General features: G+C 38.8%; 1 protein-coding gene across 3 annotated transcripts in view; it reads right to left on the bottom strand.

Annotated features, from left to right (window-relative positions):
• Window positions 1-22,216, bottom strand: part of DLG2 (discs large MAGUK scaffold protein 2) — a 2,196,962-nt gene that overhangs the window by 1,683,793 nt on the left and 490,953 nt on the right. For all 3 annotated transcript variants that reach the window (XM_066248982.1, XM_066248991.1, XM_066249001.1), the window contains exon 5: window positions 4,663-4,737. In XM_066248982.1, coding sequence (XP_066105079.1) covers window positions 4,663-4,737 — 75 coding nt within the window. The remainder of the gene's footprint in view (window positions 1-4,662; window positions 4,738-22,216) is intronic.

The following is a 22,216-nucleotide window of genomic DNA, read 5'->3' as shown; positions in this document are numbered from 1 at the left end:
CCTGGCTGGGGCCATGGCATTATTTTTTTAATTTTCAGCAACCAAAAAGTGTGCAAATATGCAGGGAAACAAAGCAATTATTCAAGAAAATCATATGTATTTATATACCATATATCTGATAAAAAAAATCATGCATTATAGCCATTTCTAACTACTGTCCAGTAACTAAGGGTTGTGTCTGGGGCATTTCTCAGAGTGATCAAAGCCATGCATAGGCATGGCCATGCCGAGTGTTGCATGTCCTGAAATGCAGCAGCCACATAAGCCTCCTGCAACTGGTCAAGTCTTTCCTTCCAACTACCAGGAACTAACTCTTTGTTTAGTTCACTCCAGGTCCAAAGACCTGCTTGTCTTCACTTGAGTCTCAGAACCTGTGGGTCTCATTTGTTTACGAGTGGTGGGAGTTCAGGGAACAGCAGTGTTCATATCCATACTCATACAAACTAATGAGACATACAACCCTATTTAACCTAAAGTGTAGCGGTGAGGAAGAATATTTTCCTAGTGCTTACAGTAGCCATGAAGGAGAGATCAAAAAGAAATAATAACACTGTCACACTTCTCACTAGGGAAAATATTTCATTTATACCTAGTCAGAAAGTATAACTATGCCTATGTTTCTGTATAATTACTGGGAGCAAAATTTCTATTCAGTTTGAACCCCAATCTGTATACTCTAATTCTGGCTAAAGAAAAATTCTTTAAAAATACCTCTTGGTCTTATTATTATAGAGATACAAAGTGGAGTGTTAAGAAAAAAAAAGCATGCAAGATGAGACTGAGAAAATAGTAATAGAAGCCATTTTCAAGGCAATATTTAACTGGTGACAGGCATTTGCAAAGAGATTGGAGAGAGAGCATTTTTAGGAAAACCAATGATGATAGCTCTGCACTTAAAATGAACCCGGGGCAAATGCACACACAAAGACGAAGCCTTTTATGAAAAAGTAATAAAGCCCAATTATAAAGGTACAATCATTCCAGAACATCACACCAAGGAACAAGAATAAGGCACGGGGGAAAGGAATGTGGAGAAGAATCAGCTAAACTTGAAAAATGCATCAAGATAACAAAGACTACCCATTTATTATGAATGGAAGTGTGTATTAATTTATTTATAACCTGCTGCAGTGCATGGAAAATTTGAGATAAATAAGACATTCTCTTAAACACATGAAGCTAGGGATATTCTCAATTTCCTGAGAGATGAAAAAAGTAAAATAAAAAAGGAAAATAATACCATAACTACTTGACATATCATATGTAGCTTTTTGTTATATAAATATGTTTATAATAACTATATAGTTACCTATACGTATTGTTTATTGTATCATGTGGATTAAGACATTATCAAATGATTCTTCTGTCATTTTTTAGTACTTAGGTGTTGTACATAATCAGATATTTGGAATAAATACACTATTATAAATTATTAAAATCCCAGGGTTCTTGGTGCTGCTTTCTGTCTGAGACAACTACTCATTACCTTAGCTCCAGCAGGGTTTCTGTAATGTTGCTTTGGGCAAATAAGTTTGTAATTTGTGTTATTTGATTTTGCTCACTTTTATTGTTAAAAATGGCCACTGCCCAGATATGTGATCTGTGAAACTGCTAATTACCTTCCTGCTTGGGAAGGGGTTTTGTTATGCTGATGTGGGCTGGAAGAGAGCTTTCGTGCCAAAAAGTTTTAAGAGAAGAAGGAGGAGGAAGGAGGCCATATTTTTGTAGAGAAAGCAGCCAGATGGCAGAGTGCTGAAGGAGAAGTCAGTTTGTGTAGAGTTTGTGCAGAGAGAAGGAGATGGTGAACAGAGGTGAGGGTTCTTGTGAGCTCCACAGAGACTGGTGGTGGTGGTGGGGGGGGGTCTTTGATTCTAGGAAAAACTGAAAAGATTCTCCTGGCTTTGGAACTGGAGAATGTGTGAGTGGGTTTTGGTGCCCTGTGTGTTTTTACTCGCTTGCCGGTTGCGAGGCTAGAATCAAGAAACGGCCCACTAGTTTTTGGTTCCGCAGTTTCATTACCATCTGTCCAAATCTAATGGGAACCTGCACGTGAACGGCAGTGACAGCCATGACTACTGGCCATACAGTTGCTGACTAAGGATATTAGTTAAGGGGTTTTTCTTTTCTCTTTGGTTACAAATAAATCAAAGAATATTACACTACCACAAAACAAATAAAACAAAATAAAATCTGGATAACTCAAAGAAAGAAAGTAACATGATTAATAGGTTATCGTGACCTTTCTACAAAACCAAAGTAAGGGTAAGTAAAACCTCAAAAGGGTAGAAATGGCAGCTCCAGGGAGCTCAGCAAGTTTGCAGAATTTCCCCTTTCTATTGTCATTCATGTGATTTAATACTGATGAATTCCAGTTTGGTATTGCTCTAGTACAAATTTCAAATTCCCAGGAGAAAGAATCCAACTGCCCCAGCTGGGATCAGATATTTCCCCCTGGATCAGTCAGTCAAGACAGAGGCAGATCAGAACCCAAGCTTGGCCACAGGGAGCCACCTTCTGTGGATCGGGGCTCCTCACAGAGAATGCAAAATCATTCTGAATTGTGCGCCTCCCCCAGAATGTGTCTGTCCCACTGGGAAATGTAATTACTAGCAAGGAAATGGCAAAGGAAAACTATGAAGCCCACAGCTTCCAATTCCATGGAGAAGTAAGAAAAACCACCCAAGTTTCTGATGCTCTCCTCTGACCACACAATGGAGAACCAGACCTGTATGCTGGTATTTTGGACTTGGGATCTTCAGGAAGGATCTCAAATATAGTCATCTCTTTAGTACTTAATGTTCTATAAGAGGCAGACCTAACCAGAGATCACCGGATCCTAAAGGGTTCAATTCCAAATTAACAATGAAAAATTATTTTTAATAATTCAAAAGACAAAATTCTAGCAATGGATTTGCATGCGGTAAGACTGGCTGAAATGATCACGGTAGACACTAATCAGAAATTCTAACTGGTGTGTACACATGGGTGTGTTTGATAAAATGGTAACACTATCTTATTTATCTTTGTAGCTTTGGCAATTGGCATGGTACCTTGCTCAGATGAATTGAATTACTATATTCATCTGGTTTGAAAGCAAAATTCAATGGTATACTGTGAAGAATAAAGTACAAAAGGAACCTTGAAGGTAAGAAATTGAAACCTCACACCTAAAAAAAGAAAAATAGTATAATTATTTCTGTTCACCAAGAAATGTGAAGATAACTCAGGAAAATGTAGTTAAAAAGGAAATTGACAGTTTGAAGAATCATTCACTGAAACTGCGCTGACAGACCTCCTGTCATGTACTGTGGATCTACCTCGAAGGAGGGATACTAGGACCCTGAAGAGCACATGGTCTCTTTGGAGAAATAGACAAATAAAGCAATGATGATGAGATAACATCAGAGACACAGTAAACAGAGTAATTAATGAAGAAATAGAATTATTAACGGTCACCCTTTTCTGGCATCAGCAAACTCCCTAAGTATGCACTCTCTTCTTGACCATCTGCTCACAGAAGTGTGACATTTTTATTCTCCAAGTCTCCAGCAAGTCTGGGCTGCCTCCACAGTGCAGGAATGCATCTAAAATTTGAAATCCTCGTCTCTCCTTCATTAAAGGTAGTCCCACCTTTTCTTCCTTCCACAGATAACCAAAAACACCCCTTTCACACAATCTGAGTGGCCCCTGAGCCTGCCACCCTCTAACACAGTCATAAGTCGCACTATGCTGGTCCATGTGCACCTTTCAGCAGCTTGTACCTTAAACATAGATGGGGATATTTAAGAAGCTCCATGGATCACATCTCATTGCCTGCAAGGTGAGTCAAATGAGAGGATATGCCCAAAAAGTAACCTTTCAACTTTTTTCCATCACACAAAAGTTATTTTATAATAGGCACACAGTCGGTTACAATACACACAGTTCTCAGAGGAACCATTGTCCTTTCTATCAGGCACTGTATGTAGAAGAAAAGACAACACAAATCAGTCACTTTCTTCACTAGCTTATGAGCACAGTATAGTAGAATGAGTTCACAAGAGGAGAGTTACGGGGTCTGGGATCTATTCCCAACTTTACAATGGATTTACTATTCTTATTTCCTTTGCTTTTAAACCTCCCATTTGTAACACAGAAATAATGACATAGTACCTGTTTGTTTCCAAGGCACTTGAAAATTCTTTGATGGAAGACTTCACACAAATGCAGAGACTATTATTATACGAGGAATACTTGGAAACTGTAAATTCATGTATTCATCGCCATTAAACAGTCAACACAACAATGACAAAAGAGAAAGCATACTTATCCTAAGGCATCTAAAATCTAGTATTACTGAATATGCAGCAATTAAGAAAACATATGTGCAAGTATATTCATTTTAATGACTCTCCAAATCTAAATCGTCAATAACCCACTTAGATAAATCCTTTGCAAGTTATCTCAACTTCAGGGGAAAAATTGCCATAGACTCCCTAATTAAAGGTATGTCTTTCTTATAATGCAGAGATTTCTGAAAAGACATTCAATCTCCTTTCAAAGGTTTGCTCTACTCTAGACTTTCAAAGCATTTTAGCCCATTCCACTAAGGTTGTTTCAAAATAGAGAAAAAATTCTCCTTCAATATCGCCAATCTTGGAATAATCAAATAATCAAACTTACAGTACAATGGTGAACCGGCATCCAAGCAGGGGCTTCCGCTGAACAATTTTGGGCTGGGCATTTGCCTTGATTTTGCTGCAAATAAGGAAAAAAGATGTTATGTTCTATATATTACATGCTACATTATATGCTAGCTGACATCTATGTTATTGTTTATAACTATATTCACATGTATTAGAGAAGACTTAGAAAAATTTTTAGTGCAGTGCTACAAAAAAGCTAGGTGTGCCATTTCTACTCTTACCAAGGAATAAGACACTATCTTTTGTTTTTTGTAAGGACTAGGTTTTTGACACAAGGCTTCCTCAGCAGCTGGCCTTTTGTACCTCAATAGGAACCATCTCAGAACCCTCTCAACCTAGAGGCAGAACAGATCTCCTCTCCTGCAGGCTTCCAGGCCACACTGATACACGTGTGTCCCCCCCCCCTCCTCCCGTGAGATCTCCAGTCAGGGTAAGAAAGATTTGTTCATTTGTGGCCCCTTCCGTGCCATGAGCCGGTGGTGATGACTTTCTCTGGGGCATGTTACAGAGCCCCAGAAAGGAGAGCTGTAAGAATAAATCTTGGAGGCTTTTCCTGTTACATCAGAAACTGCAGTGCACAGACAGAAAACAAGGAACACAGGGGTTGCCAGGGGTTGGGAACCTCTGGCTCGTGAGCCAGATGTGGCTCTTTTGAGGGCTGCATCTGGCTCGCAGACAAATCTTTAATAAAAACATAATAACGTTAAAAATATAAAACATTCTCATGTATTACAATCCATTCATTTCCTACTGCTCATGTTCATGGTTGCAGGTGGCTGGAGCCAATCACAGCTGTCTTCCGGGACAACACCAAATTTTTATTGGATAACGCATAATGCACACAGGTCATTGTATGGCTTTCATGGAATTACATTTTAAAATATGTGGTGTTCATGGCTCTCTCAGCCAAAAAGGTTCCCGACCCCTCTGTTAAGCCATTTGCTAGGCACGTCCTTTTACATAAGAATGTTATCTCTAGCTCACCTATTCTTTTGTTGTAACTCCCATAAATTCACTTCTAATTGGCCCTTTAGACAGAATGACTTGCTTCTTTTTAACCAGCAATACTGCTCTCTCCCTGTGATAACAAGAACTTATTAGTGCTAAAAAGCAGAGAAGCTGATTCTAATAAAACACTTTTTTTTTTTTTTTGTATTTTTCTGAAGCCGGAAACGGGGAGAGACAGTCAGACAGACTCCCGCATGCGCCCAACCGGGATCCACCCAGCACGCCCACCAGGGGCGACGCTCTGCCCACCAGGGGGCGATGCTCTGCCCCTTCGGGGCGTCGCTCTGCCGCAGAGGCCAAGGAGCCATCCCCAGCGCCCAGGCCATCTTTGCTCCAATGGAGCCTTGGCTGCGGGAGGGGAAGAAAGAGACAGAGAGGAAGGAGGGGGTAGGGGTGGAGAAGCAAATGGGTGCTTCTTCTATGTGCCCTGGCCGGGAATCGAACCCAGGTCCCCCGCACGCCAGGCCGATGCTCTACCGCTGAGCCAACCGGCCAGGGCCTAAAACACCTTTCTTATCTTTACTTTATTATACACTCAATTATAACATAAACATACTGATCACAGTGTTAATAATAGACATAAAAACTACAGCTGTGACTTATTGAGCTACTACATATGCCAGAGATTGTTCTGGACCCATTACATTACCATTAGTTACTGCAACAAACATGATTCTAAGTGTTATTGTGCCCATTCTCCAGGAGGCTCAGAGAGGGTAAGCAACCTGCTTAAAAGTTACCCTACACGAAAGGAGCAGAGTTGGGACTGCAGCAAGAACCTGGCTGACCCTGCTGTCCTGACATCCAGGCATGCTCCTTCTGTAAGAAGCCGCTTCTGGTGTTTTTCATTTTCTATGAAGACACGTCATCAATTAATATGACTCCATCATATCAATGAGCCTAACATTTCTGACTTAACTGGAATAAAATATTGACTTCAGTATTTATGCCAAGACTTCTTTTTTTGTGATTTGGAAGTTTTGTAAGGTAACCTTTATTTAGGTGATCAATTATTAAGGTATTGCTAAACTCTGAAGTCCTGTTTGAGTGATTATTGATAGTGTTACCATAAAAATACACTTCGGTTGGCTGCCTGGCTCAGCGGTAGAGCATCGGCCAGCGTGTGGAAGTCCTGAGTTCATTCCCGGTCAGGGCACTCAGGAGAAGTGACCATTTGCTTCTCCACCCCTCCACCTCCCCTTCTTTCTCTCTCTCTTTTCCTCTCACAGCCAGCCTCGAGCAGGTTGGCCCCAGGCACTGAGGATGGCTCCATGGCCTCACTTAGGGCACTAAAATAGCTTGGTTGCAGAACAATGGAGCAGTGGTTCCAGATGGGCAGAACATTGCCTGTTAGGGGACTTGCTGGATAGATCCTGGTTGGGACACATGTGGGAATCTGTCTCTTTGCCTCCCTGCCTCTCATTTAATTTAAAAAATACACATACACACACACACACACACACACACACACACACACACACTTAGATATCAGTCTCTAAGCTTAGCTTTCTTATTTAAATCAAAATATGACATACAATTCCAACATAGTTCATAAGGTGGTGTCGGATGACCACAATTTCAAGCTAAGCTCACCATGTGCTTGCAGCCATGAAATACTCTGGGCCTCAGTAATCACATCTATAAAACAGTACATGTTGCCTAATTCACAGGAATATTACTAGGTGATAGACATAGATTCACCTCACATCACTGTCACAATTTGTAAGGATGATGACGAGAACACACAAACTAACAGGACAATTTTATTTTTCTTTTTTGATGCTTAAGCCCGATAAGTATAATTTATTTACATGTAAAGTTAAGCCTTTTGAATTGGAATAATTGTTAAAATTCTATTTATTATTATTTCTAGTTATGAGAATTCATACCAAAAATTGTTAATAGTAAAGAATGTTTCCTTTGTAATGATTCATAAATGTTATTTTCAACAGTAGTAATGATACTCTTGCTTTTCATCTACCTCATGGATAGTTTTATGAAGCACATAGGAGACAAAATTTAATAAGTAAGTGAGCTTTGCTTGGGTGGAGGAATATAAGTGTTCACAAAATATCATGGGACCATAAATAAGGAATATTTGGACTTCTATGAATGCATAGCATGGAGTAAAGAAAGATGAAAATCTGTGCGAGTCTCTCCCGTGCTCCATTATTACCTGAGTTTGGATAGTAGGCCTTCCCAATAGGGTTTTGATTAAATAGATTAACAATATGATTACACAGGGTGCTGACACATAAAAAGGCCTATGGAAGGCAGATGCCACATGAACATAACTTATTTTTAAATCCATAGTGTGTGACTAGAAAAAAATAAAATTGGAATAGCAGTTAAGGTCTTGGATTTCAGTAGAGTATTCCCATTAATCCGTTTGTGAAATTTTGGGAAAGTTACTTTAACACTTTAAACCTCACTTTTCTCATGTGTAAAATGAACGGGTTTTATTAGATCCACAAATCCACGATTCAGTGTGGGAAGAGGAGGTGTCAAATATACCCATAGATCTTTTGCAATCTTTATATTCCTCCCAAGAATTTAATATGTTTCTTCCCCCAAAGAAGTGTACCTTGCAGTTGAGGATGCCCTCAAGTCTACCTTTCAGTTAATTCTTAAGCCACAAATCAAGATGAAACACGAGAATTCCCTTAAGGGCCAGCACAGCTCTCTAAGCAACAATTTAAGTTAGAAGTTGGTGACAATTGGTAGAGCGTCGGCCTAGCGTGCGGAGGACCCGGGTTCGATTCCCGGCCAGGGCACACAGGAGAAGCGCCCATTTGCTTCTCCACCCCTCCGCCGCGCTTTCCTCTCTGTCTCTCTCTTCCCCTCCCGCAGCCAAGGCTCCATTGGAGCAAAGATGGCCTGGGCGCTGGGGATGGCTCCTTGGCCTCTGCCTCAGGCGCTAGAGTGGCTCTGGTCGCAACATGGCGACGCCCAGGATGGGCAGAGCATCGCCCCCTGGTGGGCAGAGCGTCGCCCCTGGTGGGCGTGCCGGGTGGATCCCGGTCGGGCACATGCGGGAGTCTGTCTGACTGTCTCTCCCTGTTTCCAGCTTCAGAAAAATGAAAAAAAAAAAAAAAAAAAGAAGTTGGTGACAAAATCTCCTAAAGACAGACAAAGACTACCTTTTCTCACCTCTCATCCAGCTACCCTGGATGTTCTTACCTGTAGATTGTTGATATGTAACCTGATTAACATTCAAAGATCTGCAATGCTGTTTGAAAAACATGTTCTCTTAAGACCTAAACTATCAGTGGATTTTAGTCTATTAAAAATATATTATGCTGTTCAATCAGGTTGATTTCTTCAAGTCCCAAATCTTCCTTGTTTCTCTTTTTATGATTTTAATATTCTGACATATTTCATTCCAGAATAACTTGAGCAAATGAGCCAAAGATGCTGGACAACTATGTACAGTTTGATTATATACATATGTAACTGCAAAGAATTTGAACAGTGACAAATACTTGACAAAGAAATCTAAAAATTTTTTGTCAACCTATCCCATCCCCAGAAAAAAAAAGGGAACTTTTTGTCTATAGGGTCCTATATCTGTTAGAGTACCTTAGAATTTACAAAGTACCTAAACAAACATGCAGTCATTGATTCTGAGAACAAGTTTGTATATGACAGGGTAAGAATTGATTCATCCAAATAAAATTTGACCCAAATGTTCCCTTCAAAATAGCATGTTCTTGTAAGAGAGACAGTTGGGAGATTCTGTTGTTTTGCTAACAGTATGATTCATCTAAACATAGGATTTTTCCTTGGTTGATAAGTGTTGCATAATAGTACTGTACACATACTCATTCTTTTACCCATTCATTAATTTATCAAACATGTATTACACAGAGGGCACCATGTCAGGTATATAGAGAGATATAAAAATTTAAATAATAATCCTTTCAAAGAGCTCCCAACCTTTTAGGAGAGAAAATACATGTCACATTTAAAACAGGGTTGAATACAAGGATCATTCATTTATTCACTTTGTTGGTCAATAAACATTCTTTGAGAAATTAGTATATGCCAGCTATTACATTAGGAATAAAGATATATCAAGAATCAATCTCTGTCTAAAAAATTTCAGTCTAAGGAAAAAGACAAACTAATAAACATGCAATTATAAAGCAATGCTACTGTTGTAAAAGTAAAATAACATGAGCAGATCAAAATGATCCATCTCACCTATTCTGGAGGCCAGGAGGAAGGGATGAGAAGGATTATGAAGAACTGTGCTAAGAAAGAGAGGCCAAAGGCAAGAATGACAAAGTCTGTGGGCTTTTAAAGTAGGAAGAGCTTTATAGAGGAACATTGCAGTTTTTCAGTAAAACTTTTAGGAGAAGAAAGAATGAGGAGGAGCTGTACTGGCTAAAGGTATACCATGAACTAATGCTAGTGCTGATCAAGGTATTCTTGGAATTGATTAGAAAACCTCTCAGCTCTAAACCTTAGAAACTTAACATTGAGGGGAAAGAATGATTTTATGTCCCCCAGCAAGGTGATTTCAGCTTTTGCCCACATTTGTCTGCACTTCACAGTGCGCGGACAGGAACAAGCACATGGTGCAGAACCATGAACCCTACCAGGGAGTGGAGCTGGAGCTATCTAGCTCAACCCTACAAAAACACAAGAGGCTCTCCTGAGTTGAGTCTTTGGAAAAGAACTTAAGGTGTTTTTCTTTTTCTTTTTTTTTCTTTTTGTGTGTGTGACAGAGACAGAGAGAGACAGAGACAGCAACAGATAGGGACTGACAGGAAGAGAGAGAGATGAGAAGCATCAATTCTTTGTTGCAGCACCTTAATTGTTCATTGATTGCTTTCTCATATGTGCCTTGACTGGGCGGCTAAAGCAGACCGAGTGACCCCTTGCTCAAGCCAATGACCTTGGGCTCAAGCTGGTGAGCCATGCTCAAGCCAGCAACCTCAGGGTTTCGAACCTGGGTCTTCCAAGTCCCAGTCCTATGATCTATCCACTACGCCACCACCTGGTCAGGAATGGTATCTTTCTTATCTTTTCTGAAACTCTCAGGTGTTTGACAGACAAAAAAAACAGGTTAAGAGGTTAAAACTTGGTGCCCAAGAGGTTAAAATGAATGGTTTTTTGTTCGGCAAAACTAAAATGTCACACAACACTGCATGGGTAAATGGACTGTGAATTGTACTCTTTTTTTAATTAATTTTAACAGGGTGACATTGATAAATCAGGGTACATAAGTACTTTTTAAATGTAAGGAATCGAGACATTAAATAACTGGGCCTGGGGATGACGTCAGAGTAATGGCGGAGTAGGAAGCGATACCGATAAATCTCCCCCAAAACTCAACAAGATCTTCAACCAGAAACAGAAAAACCTATACTTGGAGCTTCCAGATTCTTCGCAATACACCCAAAGGTATGATTGAGTGAAAAATTGGCTAAATATATAACCAAACCCCGAAGGAAATAGGGAGTAAGAAATGCTCCGCCTTCCTCACTAACCTAAACAGGGCGGCTTTCTCTGGTAACTGTGAATATAGAAACTGAGGCGGGCAAAGGGGGTGAATAGATCCAGGCCCCCGCAGCAAAAACGGCTGAACCAGGCTGTGGCTCAGAGATCCAAGCCGAGGAAAATCTGATCCTGTGGCAACCCGGGCAATACAAGCTAACACTCGCGCCAAACCCAAACAAAGAAAGACAAGCGGAGCGGCCATTTTACCCGGTCTCCTGGTCGGTGCGCAGTTAGTGGAAGAGAGATTTCTTCCTAAGCCGCGGAAGTGGGTGCCCGTGTTGCCCCACGGAGAGGCAGGGTCAGAGGCCTTTCTGTGGGCTGAGGGCAGAGTCTCTGGGCAGCCCCAGCGCCCTGGGAAAGCCACGCACGGGAGGGAGTGAGAACTAATCCCAACGGTGGAGATTTTCCGTGCTGGAGGCTGTTTCACTCAGAGGGAACCGCAGCCGGCCTCATATCCTGGTTTGCGCGCGCAGATAAGGAGTGAGCGATTCCTCCGAGTGCCTCGGCAGTGCGCGCCCGTGTTATCGCAGAGAGGGGCAGAGTCAGGGGCCTTTGTGTGGGCCAAAGCAGAATCTCGGGCCGCCCCAGCGCCTTGCAAAAACCGCACACGGGGACGGAGCGAGACTCAATTCCAACGCTACAACTTTTCCCTGCGGTTGGGGGTTTCACTCAGAGCGTGAGACTGCTGGCCGGATATCCTGGTTGCAGACAGTGAGTGAGAGTTTCCTCCAAGCGCCCCGGAAGTGGGCGCCCGCTTGTGTTACCGGATAGAGTGGCAGAGCCAGAGGTCTTCGAGTGGGCGGAAAGCCCGCCTGATTATGCTAGCAGCTCTGACTGACTGAGCCTTACCCAGAGCCCTGTGCTGAGTGGAAATAGAGTGGGGAGTTGCCAGCAATTTGAGCCTCTTACTATCCAGGCAGAGGCAGCAGCAACCCCATACCTGGACTATCAGGCTACTAATTGAGGAAGGAAAGACTAGGAGAAAGGCTCCAGGAACACGGACTCTCTCACTGTCGGAGCCTATAAATGCTAATGAGCCTCGACTCCCAACGAGAATAAAGCACAATACATGACATTGCCATAGAGACTTATCAACTGCAAACCTCTACCTGAGCGTGCCAAAGGGGCAGAACCCGGGGTACAGAGTCACCGACCAGGAAGAGGGAGAGAAAAGAAAAAGCAAGAAGATAACCTCTCAAAATCAAGAATAATATGCAGACTTTATAACCTATCCCATTTTATTATATTTGTTCGTTTGTTTCTCTTATCTTCATTCTTGAGACTTTTTTTTCCTCCTCCAATTTGGCTGATTAACTCTCTACCGGTCTTACTCTCTCCTCTCCTTGAACTACACTACCCATAAGTGTTACATCTCCCATTATCATTTCTCTTCTCTTCCTTTCTCTCTATGAGGGTTGCACTCCAAAACCCTTAACTCTCTCTCTCTCTCTCCTTTCTTTTTTCTTCTTTTAGTGGTTCCCTCTTTTTTTCTCTCTCTCTCTTTCTTTCCTCCCTCTATATTAGTTTCTTCCTTTCCCCTTTACATCTCCTCTCATTCAAACCTCAATAACAAACAAATTATCTTATCTGGGACTCAAACCTATGTTTGTGGCATTTTGGGGGGTTTTTACTTCACCTTTTTAACTCACTAGCAGTGCTCCCATCCCTGGCTCTCCATATTATCTAGTTCTTGTTCCACTAAATACAATAGTAATTTTTTAATTTGTCCCCCCATTTTTCCATTTTCCTCTTATTCCTCTCATCATAACTCTTAGAAAACCAACACCTAAAAGCAAATCATTTTATTCTTGACCCAAATTTTTTCCTTATTTGCTTTTTGTGGGTCCATACGCTATTTTTTTTTTCTTTTCTCTTTTTTTTTTTTTTCCTTTTTTTTTTTTTTTTTTCTTTCTCTCTTTTTTGCCCCTTTATTACTTTTCCCCAATTCAGGCCCTCCATCACAGGCATTGTTTGTTATAACTCACAGTCCACCACAAGATTTTCTCAAGAAAGAGGGGAGAGGAGAGGAGAGGAAAAAAAGAGGGGGGGAATAATTTCCTTTTTTAAAAATTTTTATTTTATTTTATTTTTCTTTATTTCATTATTAATTTTTTTAAAAAAAACAACTTTTTTCGATTTGTTATTTTTTTATTTTTTTTTAACTTTTTATTCTTTATTAAATCTCATTAATACTATCAACAAAACCACCCTCAGATGCCATTAAGGAAGAGAAAATCGAATATCATGGATACAAAAGAAAGAGAGGTAACACAGCTAGATGAGGAAAAATTTATGGAGAAAAAATTTAATATATTGGAAACATTGGAGCTAAATGACAGAGAATTCAAGATAGAAATCCTAAAAATCCTCCGAGATATACAAGAAAACACAGAAAGGCAATATAGGGAAATCAGAAAACAACTCCATGAACAGAAAGAATATATGTCCAAGGAAATTGAAACTATAAAAACAAATCAAACAGAGATGAAAAACTCAATTCACGAGCTGAAAAACGAAGTAACAAGCTTAGCTAATAGAACAGGTCAGATAGAAGAGAGGATTAGTGAAATAGAAGACAAGCAACTTGAGGCACAACAGAGAGAAGAAGAAAGAGACTCAAAAATTAAAAAAAATGAGATAGCCCTACAAGAATTATCTGACTCCATCAAAAAGAATAACATAAGAATAATAGGTATATCAGAGGGAGAAGAGAGAGAAAATGGAATGGAGAACATACTTAAACAAATAATTGATGAGAACTTCCCAAGCCTGTGGAAAGAACTAAAGCCTCAAGTTCAAGAAGCAAACAGAACTCCAAGTTTTCTTAACCCCAACAAACCTACTCCAAGGCATATCATAATGAAATTGACACAAACCAACAGCAAAGAAAAAATTCTCAAGGCAGCCAGGGAAAAGAAGAATACAACATATAAAGGAATGCCCATTAGATTATCATCAGATTTCTCAGCAGAAACTCTACAAGCTAGAAGAGAGTGGACCCCAATATTTAAAGTCCTGAAAGAGAGGAACTTTCAGCCACGAATACTATACCCATCAAAGCTATCCTTCAAATACGAAGGAGAAATAAAAACATTCACAGATACAGAAAAGATGAGGGAATTTATCATCAGAAAACCCCCACTCCAGGAATTACTAAAGGGGGTTCTCCAATCAGATACAAAGAACAAAAAAAAAACAGAGCCACAAGTAAAAGCTCCAAGAAGAACACAATAAAACCAAATTTAAACTGTGACAACAACAAAAAGAAAGAGGGGGAGAAGACGGAGATTAACAGTAGCAAAGGACGATGAAGTGCAAAAGTACTCACAAAATAGTTCGCTACAATGAACAGGGTAGGGACCCTTTTCATTACTCAAAGGTAACCACCATTGAAAAAACCACCACAGAAGCACATGAGATAAAAAAGATAGCAACAGAGGAAAGATGTATGGAATACAACCAAATAAAAACAAAAGATATAAAAACAAAAGAGAAGGATCAAACAAGACACAAAACTAACAGAAAGCAAGATATAAAATGGCAATAGGGAACTCACAAGTATCAATAATTACACTAAATGTAAATGGATTAAACTCACCAATAAAAAGGCACAGAGTAGCAGAATGGATTAAAAAAGAAAATCCAACTGTATGCTGCCTACAGGAAACTCATCTAAGTAACAAGGATAAAAACAAATTCAAAGTGAAAGGCTGGAAAACAATACTCCAAGCAAATAACATCCAAAAAAAAGCAGGTGTAGCAATACTCATATCAGATAATGCTGACTACAAGACAGGAAAAGTACTTAGAGACAAAAATGGCCATTTCATAATGGCTAAGGGGACACTGAATCAAGAAGACATAACAATTCTTAATATATATGCACCAAACCAAGGAGCACCAAAATATATAAGACAGCTACTTATTGATCTTAAAACAAAAACTGACAAAAATACAATCATACTTGGAGACCTCAATACACCGCTGACGGCTCTAGATCGGTCATCCAAACAGAGAATCAACAAAGACATAGTGGCCTTAAACAAAACACTAGAGCACCTGGATATGATAGACATCTACAGGACATTTCATCCCAAAGTGACTGAGTATACATTTTTCTCCAGTGTACATGGATCATTCTCAAGAATTGACCATATGTTGGGCCACAAAAACAATATCAGCAAATTCAGAAAAATTGAAGTTGTACCAAGCCTATTTTCTGATCATAAAGCCTTGAAACTAGAATTCAACTGCAAAAAAGAGGAAAAAAATCCCACAAAAATGTGGAAACTAAACAACATACTTTTAAAAAATGAATGGGTCAAAGAAGAAATAAGTGCAGAGATCAAAAGATATATACAGACTAATGAAAATGACAATACGACATATCAGAATCTATGGGATGCAGCAAAAGCAGTGATAAGAGGGAAGTTCATATCGCTTCAGGCATATATGAACAAACAAGAGAGAGCCCAAGTGAACCACTTAACTTCCCACCTTAAGGAACTAGAAAAAGAAGAACAAAGACAACCCAAAACCAGCCGAAGAAAGGAGATAATAAAAATCAGAGCAGAAATAAATGAATTAGAGAACAGAAAAACTATAGAAAAAATTAATAGAACAAGGAGCTGGTTCTTTGAAAAGATCAACAAAATTGACAAACCCTTGGCAAGACTTACCAAGGAAAAAAGAGAAAGAACTCATATAAACAAAATACAAAATGAAAGAGGAGAAATCACCACGGACACCGTAGAGATACAAAGAATTATTGTAGAATACTATGAAAAACTTTATGCCACTAAATTCAACAACCTAGAAGAAATGGATAAATTCCTAGAACAATACAACCTTCCTAGACTGAGTCAGGAAGAAGCAGAAAGCCTAAACAGACCTATCAGTAGAGAAGAAATAGAAAAAACCATTAAAAACCTCCCCAAAAATAAAAGTCCAGGCCCTGACGGCTATACCAGCAAATTTTATCAAACATTCAAAGAAGACTTGGTTCCTATTCTACTCAAAGTCTTCCAAAAAATTGAAGAAGAAGCAATACTTCCAAACACATTTTATGAGGCCAACATAACCCTCATACCAAAACCAGGCAAGGATGGCACAAAAAAAGAAAACTACAGACCAATATCTCTAATGAATACAGATGCTAAAATACTAAACAAAATACTAGCAAATCGAATACAACAACATATTAAAAAAATAATACATATTAAAAAAATAATGAATGATCAAGTGGGATTCATCCCAGAATCTCAAGGATGGTTCAACATACGTAAAACGGTTAATGTAATACACCATATCAACAAAACAAAGAACAAAAACCACATGATCTTATCAATAGACGCAGAAAAGGCTTTCGATAAAATACAACACAATTTTATGTTTAAGACTCTCAACAAAATGGGTATAGAAGGAAAATATCTCAACATGATAAAGGCCATATATGATAAACCATCAGCTAACATCATATTAAATGGCACTAAACTGAAGGCTTTCCCCCTTAAATCAGGAACAAGACAGGGTTGTCCACTCTCTCCACTCTTATTTAATGTGGTACTAGAGGTTCTCGCCACAGCAATCAGACAAGACAAAGAAATAAAAGGCATCCATATCGGAAAAGAAGAAGTAAAGGTATCACTTTTTGCAGATGATATGATCCTATACATCGAAAACCCCAAAGAATCCACAAAAAGACTACTAGAAACAATAAGCCAATACAGTAAGGTCGCAGGATACAAAATTAACATACAGAAGTCAATAGCCTTTCTATATGCCAACAATGAAACAACTGAGAAGGAACTCAAAAGAATAATCCCCTTCACGATTGCAACAAAAAAAATAAAATACTTAGGAATAAACATAACAAAGAATGTAAAGGACTTATATAATGAAAACTATAAACCATTGTTAAGGGAAATCGAAAAAGATATAATGAGATGGAAGAATATACCTTGTTCCTGGCTAGGAAGAATAAATATAATCAAGATGGCTATATTACCCAAAGCAATATACAAATTTAATGCAATTCCCATCAAAATTCCAATGACATTTTTTAAAGAAATAGAGCAAAAAATCATCAGATTTATATGGAACTATAAAAAACCCCGAATAGCCAAAGCAATCCTAAAGAAAAAGAATGAAGCTGGGGGCATAACAATACCTGACTTCAAACTCTATTATAGGGCCACGACAATCAAAACAGCATGGTATTGGCAGAAAAATAGACACTCAGACCAATGGAACAGAATAGAAAGTCCAGAAATAAAACCACATATATATAGTCAAATAATTTTTGATAAAGGGGCCAACAACACACAATGGAGAAAAGAAAGCCTCTTCAATAAATGGTGCTGGGAAAACTGGAAAGCCACATGCAAAAGAATGAAACTGGACTACAGTCTCTCCCCCTGTACAAAAATTAACTCAAAATGGATCAAAGATCTAAACATAAGACCTGAAACAATTAAGTACATAGAAGAAGACATAGGTACTCAACTCATGGACCTGGGTTTTAAAGAGCATTTTATGAATTTGACTCCAATGGCAAGAGAAGTGAAGGCAAAAATTAATGAATGGGACTACATCAGACTAAGAAGTTTTGCTCAGCAAGGGAAACTGATAACAAAATAAACAGAAAGCCAACTAAATGGGAAATGATATTTTCAAACAACAGCTCAGATAAGGGCCTAATATCCAAAATATACAAAGAACTCATAAAACTCAACAACAAACAAACAAACAATCCAATAAAAAAATGGGAAGAGGATATGAATAGACACTTCTCCCAGGAAGAAATACAAATGGCCAACAGATATATGAAAAGATGCTCATCTTCTTTAGCTATTAGAGAAATGCAAATCAAAACGGCAATGAGATACCACCTCTCACCTGTTCGATTAGCTGTTATTAGCAAGTCAGGTAATAGCAAATGTTGGAGAGGCTGTGGAGAAAAAGGAACCCTCATCCACTGTTGGTGGGAATGTAAAGTAGTACAACCATTATGGAAGAAAGTATGGTGGTTCCTCAAAAAACTGAAAATAGAACTACCTTATGACCCAGCAATCCCTCTACTGGGTATATATCCCCAAAACTCAGAAACATTGATACGTAAAGACACATGCAGCCCCATGTTTATTGCAGCATTGTTCACAGTGGCCAGGACATGGAAACAACCAAAAAGCCCATCAATAGATGACTGGATAAAGAAGATGTGGCACATATACACTATGGAATACTACTCAGCCATAAGAAATGATGACATCGGAACATTTACAGCAAAATGGTGGGATCTTGATAACATGATACGAAGCGAAATAAGTAAATCAGAAAAAAACAGGAACTGTATTATTCCATACGTAGGTGGGACATAATAGTGAAACTAAGAGACATTGATAAGAGTGTGGTGGTTACGGGGGGGAGGGGGGAATGGGAGAGGGATAGGGGGTGGGAGGGGCACAAAGAAAACAAGATAGAAGGTGACAGAGGACAATCTGACTTTGGGTGGTGGGTATGCAACATAATTGAACGACAAGATAACCTGGACTTGTTATCTTTGAATATATGTATCCTGATTTATTGATGTCACCCCATTAAAAAAATAAAATTATAAAAAAAATAAAAAAAATAAAAAAAAAATAAATAAAAAAAATTAAAAAAAAAATAAATGTAAGGAATCATTAATAATGTATTAATTATTATAAACATTAACATAATAGTTATGACTTAACTCTTATTATGAAATTTACTAGAAAATAAATTATCTAACTTCTAGTCCACAGTATGTTCCTGTATATCAAGTTCAGAAAATTTTCAAAAAATTTGAAATAAAAACAACTTCTGGGATACCTCTAAATCATCGATTGCACGGATATCTAGATTAGATAATGTGTATGTGCATAGATATGTAGTGTGTGCATATGTACACATACATAACAAGTATGTTTGTGTATACAGGTATGTATAAATAATTTTATTTTGGCAAATAAAGATATTTATTCAATTAATTTTTAATTGCCATAAAAATGTATAATCTCAGAGTAAGTTGTTAAACAGAAGAAAGAAATCAAATTGTTCTGGTTGCAAAAGTGCAATATAGGTAAAAATATATGCACAGGATGATACAGGGGGAGTCCTAAGACATCAAAATACGATAAAAATTAGATTCCAAAGGAGGTACTATAATTTTCAAGGAAATTACAAAGAACCACTTTCAGGTCTCTGACCCTTTATATACAATGAAGGTATACAAGGATTGGAAATTTATAAAGAGAAAGGATGTCTTTGGAGAGGGGATGAGGGAGGGTCTCCCTTTTAACCCAGAGCAGTGAAAGAGGCTTCAATAGGCATACACCTAGAGCTTGATAGAATTGGATTTGGGAAGCCAGTCTATGGGTTCTGATTCCCACCTGAAAAGTGAGATAACATGGAAAACTGGTTATTATCAATTATCTCAGGAGAGGTGGCTTCATCTGAGCCAGCCTGCACTTTCAAAGGTTGTCAAGGCAAAAGCACCATACTGAAGCCATAGTTATGCCTACAGTGACAACTCACTGTGTGGTGTGGACTGCTGTAAATCCTGGAGCTAAAGAAAAGCATCATCACATTATAGAAGCTTTAATCAGAGAGCCCTGGAAAGGGAAATGCCCTGAGACAGCATCCATGGGAGTCCAGAAACAGGCTGCCTGGATTAAAACCCCACACCCACCATTTATTTACTATCCAGGTGCCCCTGAGCAAAGAGCTTAGCCTCTCTGTACCTCAGTTATGAAGATTAAAGAAATTAATAAACCAAAGAGGACATACAGATGGCCAATAGACATATGAAAAAATGCTCAACATCACTAATCATTAGAGAAATGCAAATTAAAATCACAATGAGACATCACCTCACACCAGTCAGAATGGCGCTCATCAACAAAACAACACAGAATAAGTGCTGGCAAGGATGTGGAGAAAAGGGAGCCCTCCTGTACTGCTGGTGGGAATGCAGACTGGTGCAGCCACTGTGGAAAACAGTATGGAGATTCCTCAAAAAATTAAAAATTGAACTGCCTTTTGACCCAGCTATCCCACTTTTAGGAATATACCCCAAGAACACCATAGCACTATTTCAAAAGAAGAAATGCACCCCCATGTTTATAGCAGCATTGTTCACAATAGCAAAGATCTGGAAACAGCCCAAGTGTCTGTCAGTGGACAAGTGGATTAAAAAGCTTTGGTACATGTATACTATGAAATATTACTCAGCCATAAGAAATGATGACATCAGATCATTTACAACAACATGGGTGGACCTTGATAACATTATACTGAGCGAAATAAGTAAATCAGAAAAAACTAAGAATTATATGATTCCATACATAGGTGAGACATAAAAATGAAACTCAGAGACATGGACAAGAGTGTGGTGGTTACGGGGTGGGGGGAGAAGAGGGAGGGGATTGGGGGAGGGGAGGGTCACAAAGAAAACCAGTTAGAAGGTGACAGAAGACAATTGGACTTTGGGTGATGGGAATGAAGCATAATCAAATGTCAGAATAACCTAGAGATGTTTTCTCTGAACATATATACTCTGATTTATCAATCTCCCCCTATTAAAATTAATTAAAAAAGAAATTAATACAGATGAAGCACTTAGAACTATTTCTATACATAATCAGCAGCACTATGTGTTAGCTATTTTGTTGTTGGTATTGTTGTTATTATTATTATAGATGTCAGTCTCGGAGAACAAAAAGTGTAACAATTCCAGTCTAATAGGAACTTTCTGCTCTTTATCTTGTACCTCTATCCCATCCTCCAATAACCACCTAGCAGACGGGAAAGACAAAAAGAAGCCTGCGGCATCTTCTCCCAAAGCAGGTGTTCTATCTGAATATCACATTGTAGAGAAGAGAGTTTGTAATATGGAAAAGCGTTCAGAGTTCTGATTAACATTTGGTACTGGAAAAAAATTTAATTACTGAATGGAGACTGTATTTATAATTTTAAGTGGCTGTAGGATTTTTAACTTCTTGTAAATTACTGGAAATTCATGGGAAGTCATGGGACTGTTCAAGTTTTTAACATAGAGAACAGGGTAGGGATTACTGACACTGAGAAGCTTTAAGCAAACAATGGGGAGCCCCAAATAAAGTGGCTTTTATTATGAAACTCCAGGAGTCCTGCCTGATCAATGGATCAATTACAGATGCAAAACATACTCATAATTAGTGTTAACCTTTTTCATTCAATTTGGGCATAATTTCTCATAATTCCTCAATATATAACTTTATCCCTTTGTGGGCTTATTTATCTACTTGCTCCCTTCTATTTTCTCAGGTTTCAAAGATGTTTACAATAAGTTGGCTCAATTTGTTTCTAAGGAAATCCTTACCAATACTGAAGACACACTGGGGAGAGATGCATTTGCCTCCTCAGTAAATAAAGAGAATGTTGCTGACCCATTCTCCACAGGATGCTGAGAATGAGTCTTTCTAGGGGCTGCGATCGGGATGCTAAGTCATGCTCCTGCTTACCAAAGTCTGCTGTGATTCTGGCAGGCATTTTCCCAGGTTAGCAGAGGTGCAATCTGTGACTAACTAGTGCAGACGAGGATTAAACACTCTAAATTTAAAAAAAATTATAACTATCTGGCAACTTGAATTAATTAACTATAGTGAATGACTTAAATTCTGAATTCTCAGGCTGGCCACATTTAAAGGTTTATTATACATAAGAGCCACAATTATAACTTGACATTTCCTGGTATCAGTGGAAGAAGTCCCTTGAACTTAGATTCAGAAAGTATTTTCAAGATGTATAATAAAATAATATATATTTTAAAAATTCTATTTATTGCCTGACCTGTGGTGGCACAGTGGATAAAGCATCAACCTGGAATGCTGAGGTCGCTGGTTCTAAACCCTGGGTTTGCCTGGTCAAGGCACATAAAAAAGGAACTGTGGCCCTGGCCGGTTGGCTCAGTGGTAGAGCGTCGGCCTGGCCTGCAGAAGTCCTGGGTTCGATTC

This window comes from Saccopteryx bilineata, chromosome 1, assembly GCF_036850765.1.
Source record: "Saccopteryx bilineata isolate mSacBil1 chromosome 1, mSacBil1_pri_phased_curated, whole genome shotgun sequence".
In the NCBI taxonomy this organism is placed as follows: Eukaryota; Metazoa; Chordata; class Mammalia; order Chiroptera; family Emballonuridae; genus Saccopteryx; species Saccopteryx bilineata.
The sequence above is the reverse complement of the archived record's forward strand: the minus strand, read 5'-3'. Positions and strand labels throughout refer to the sequence as shown.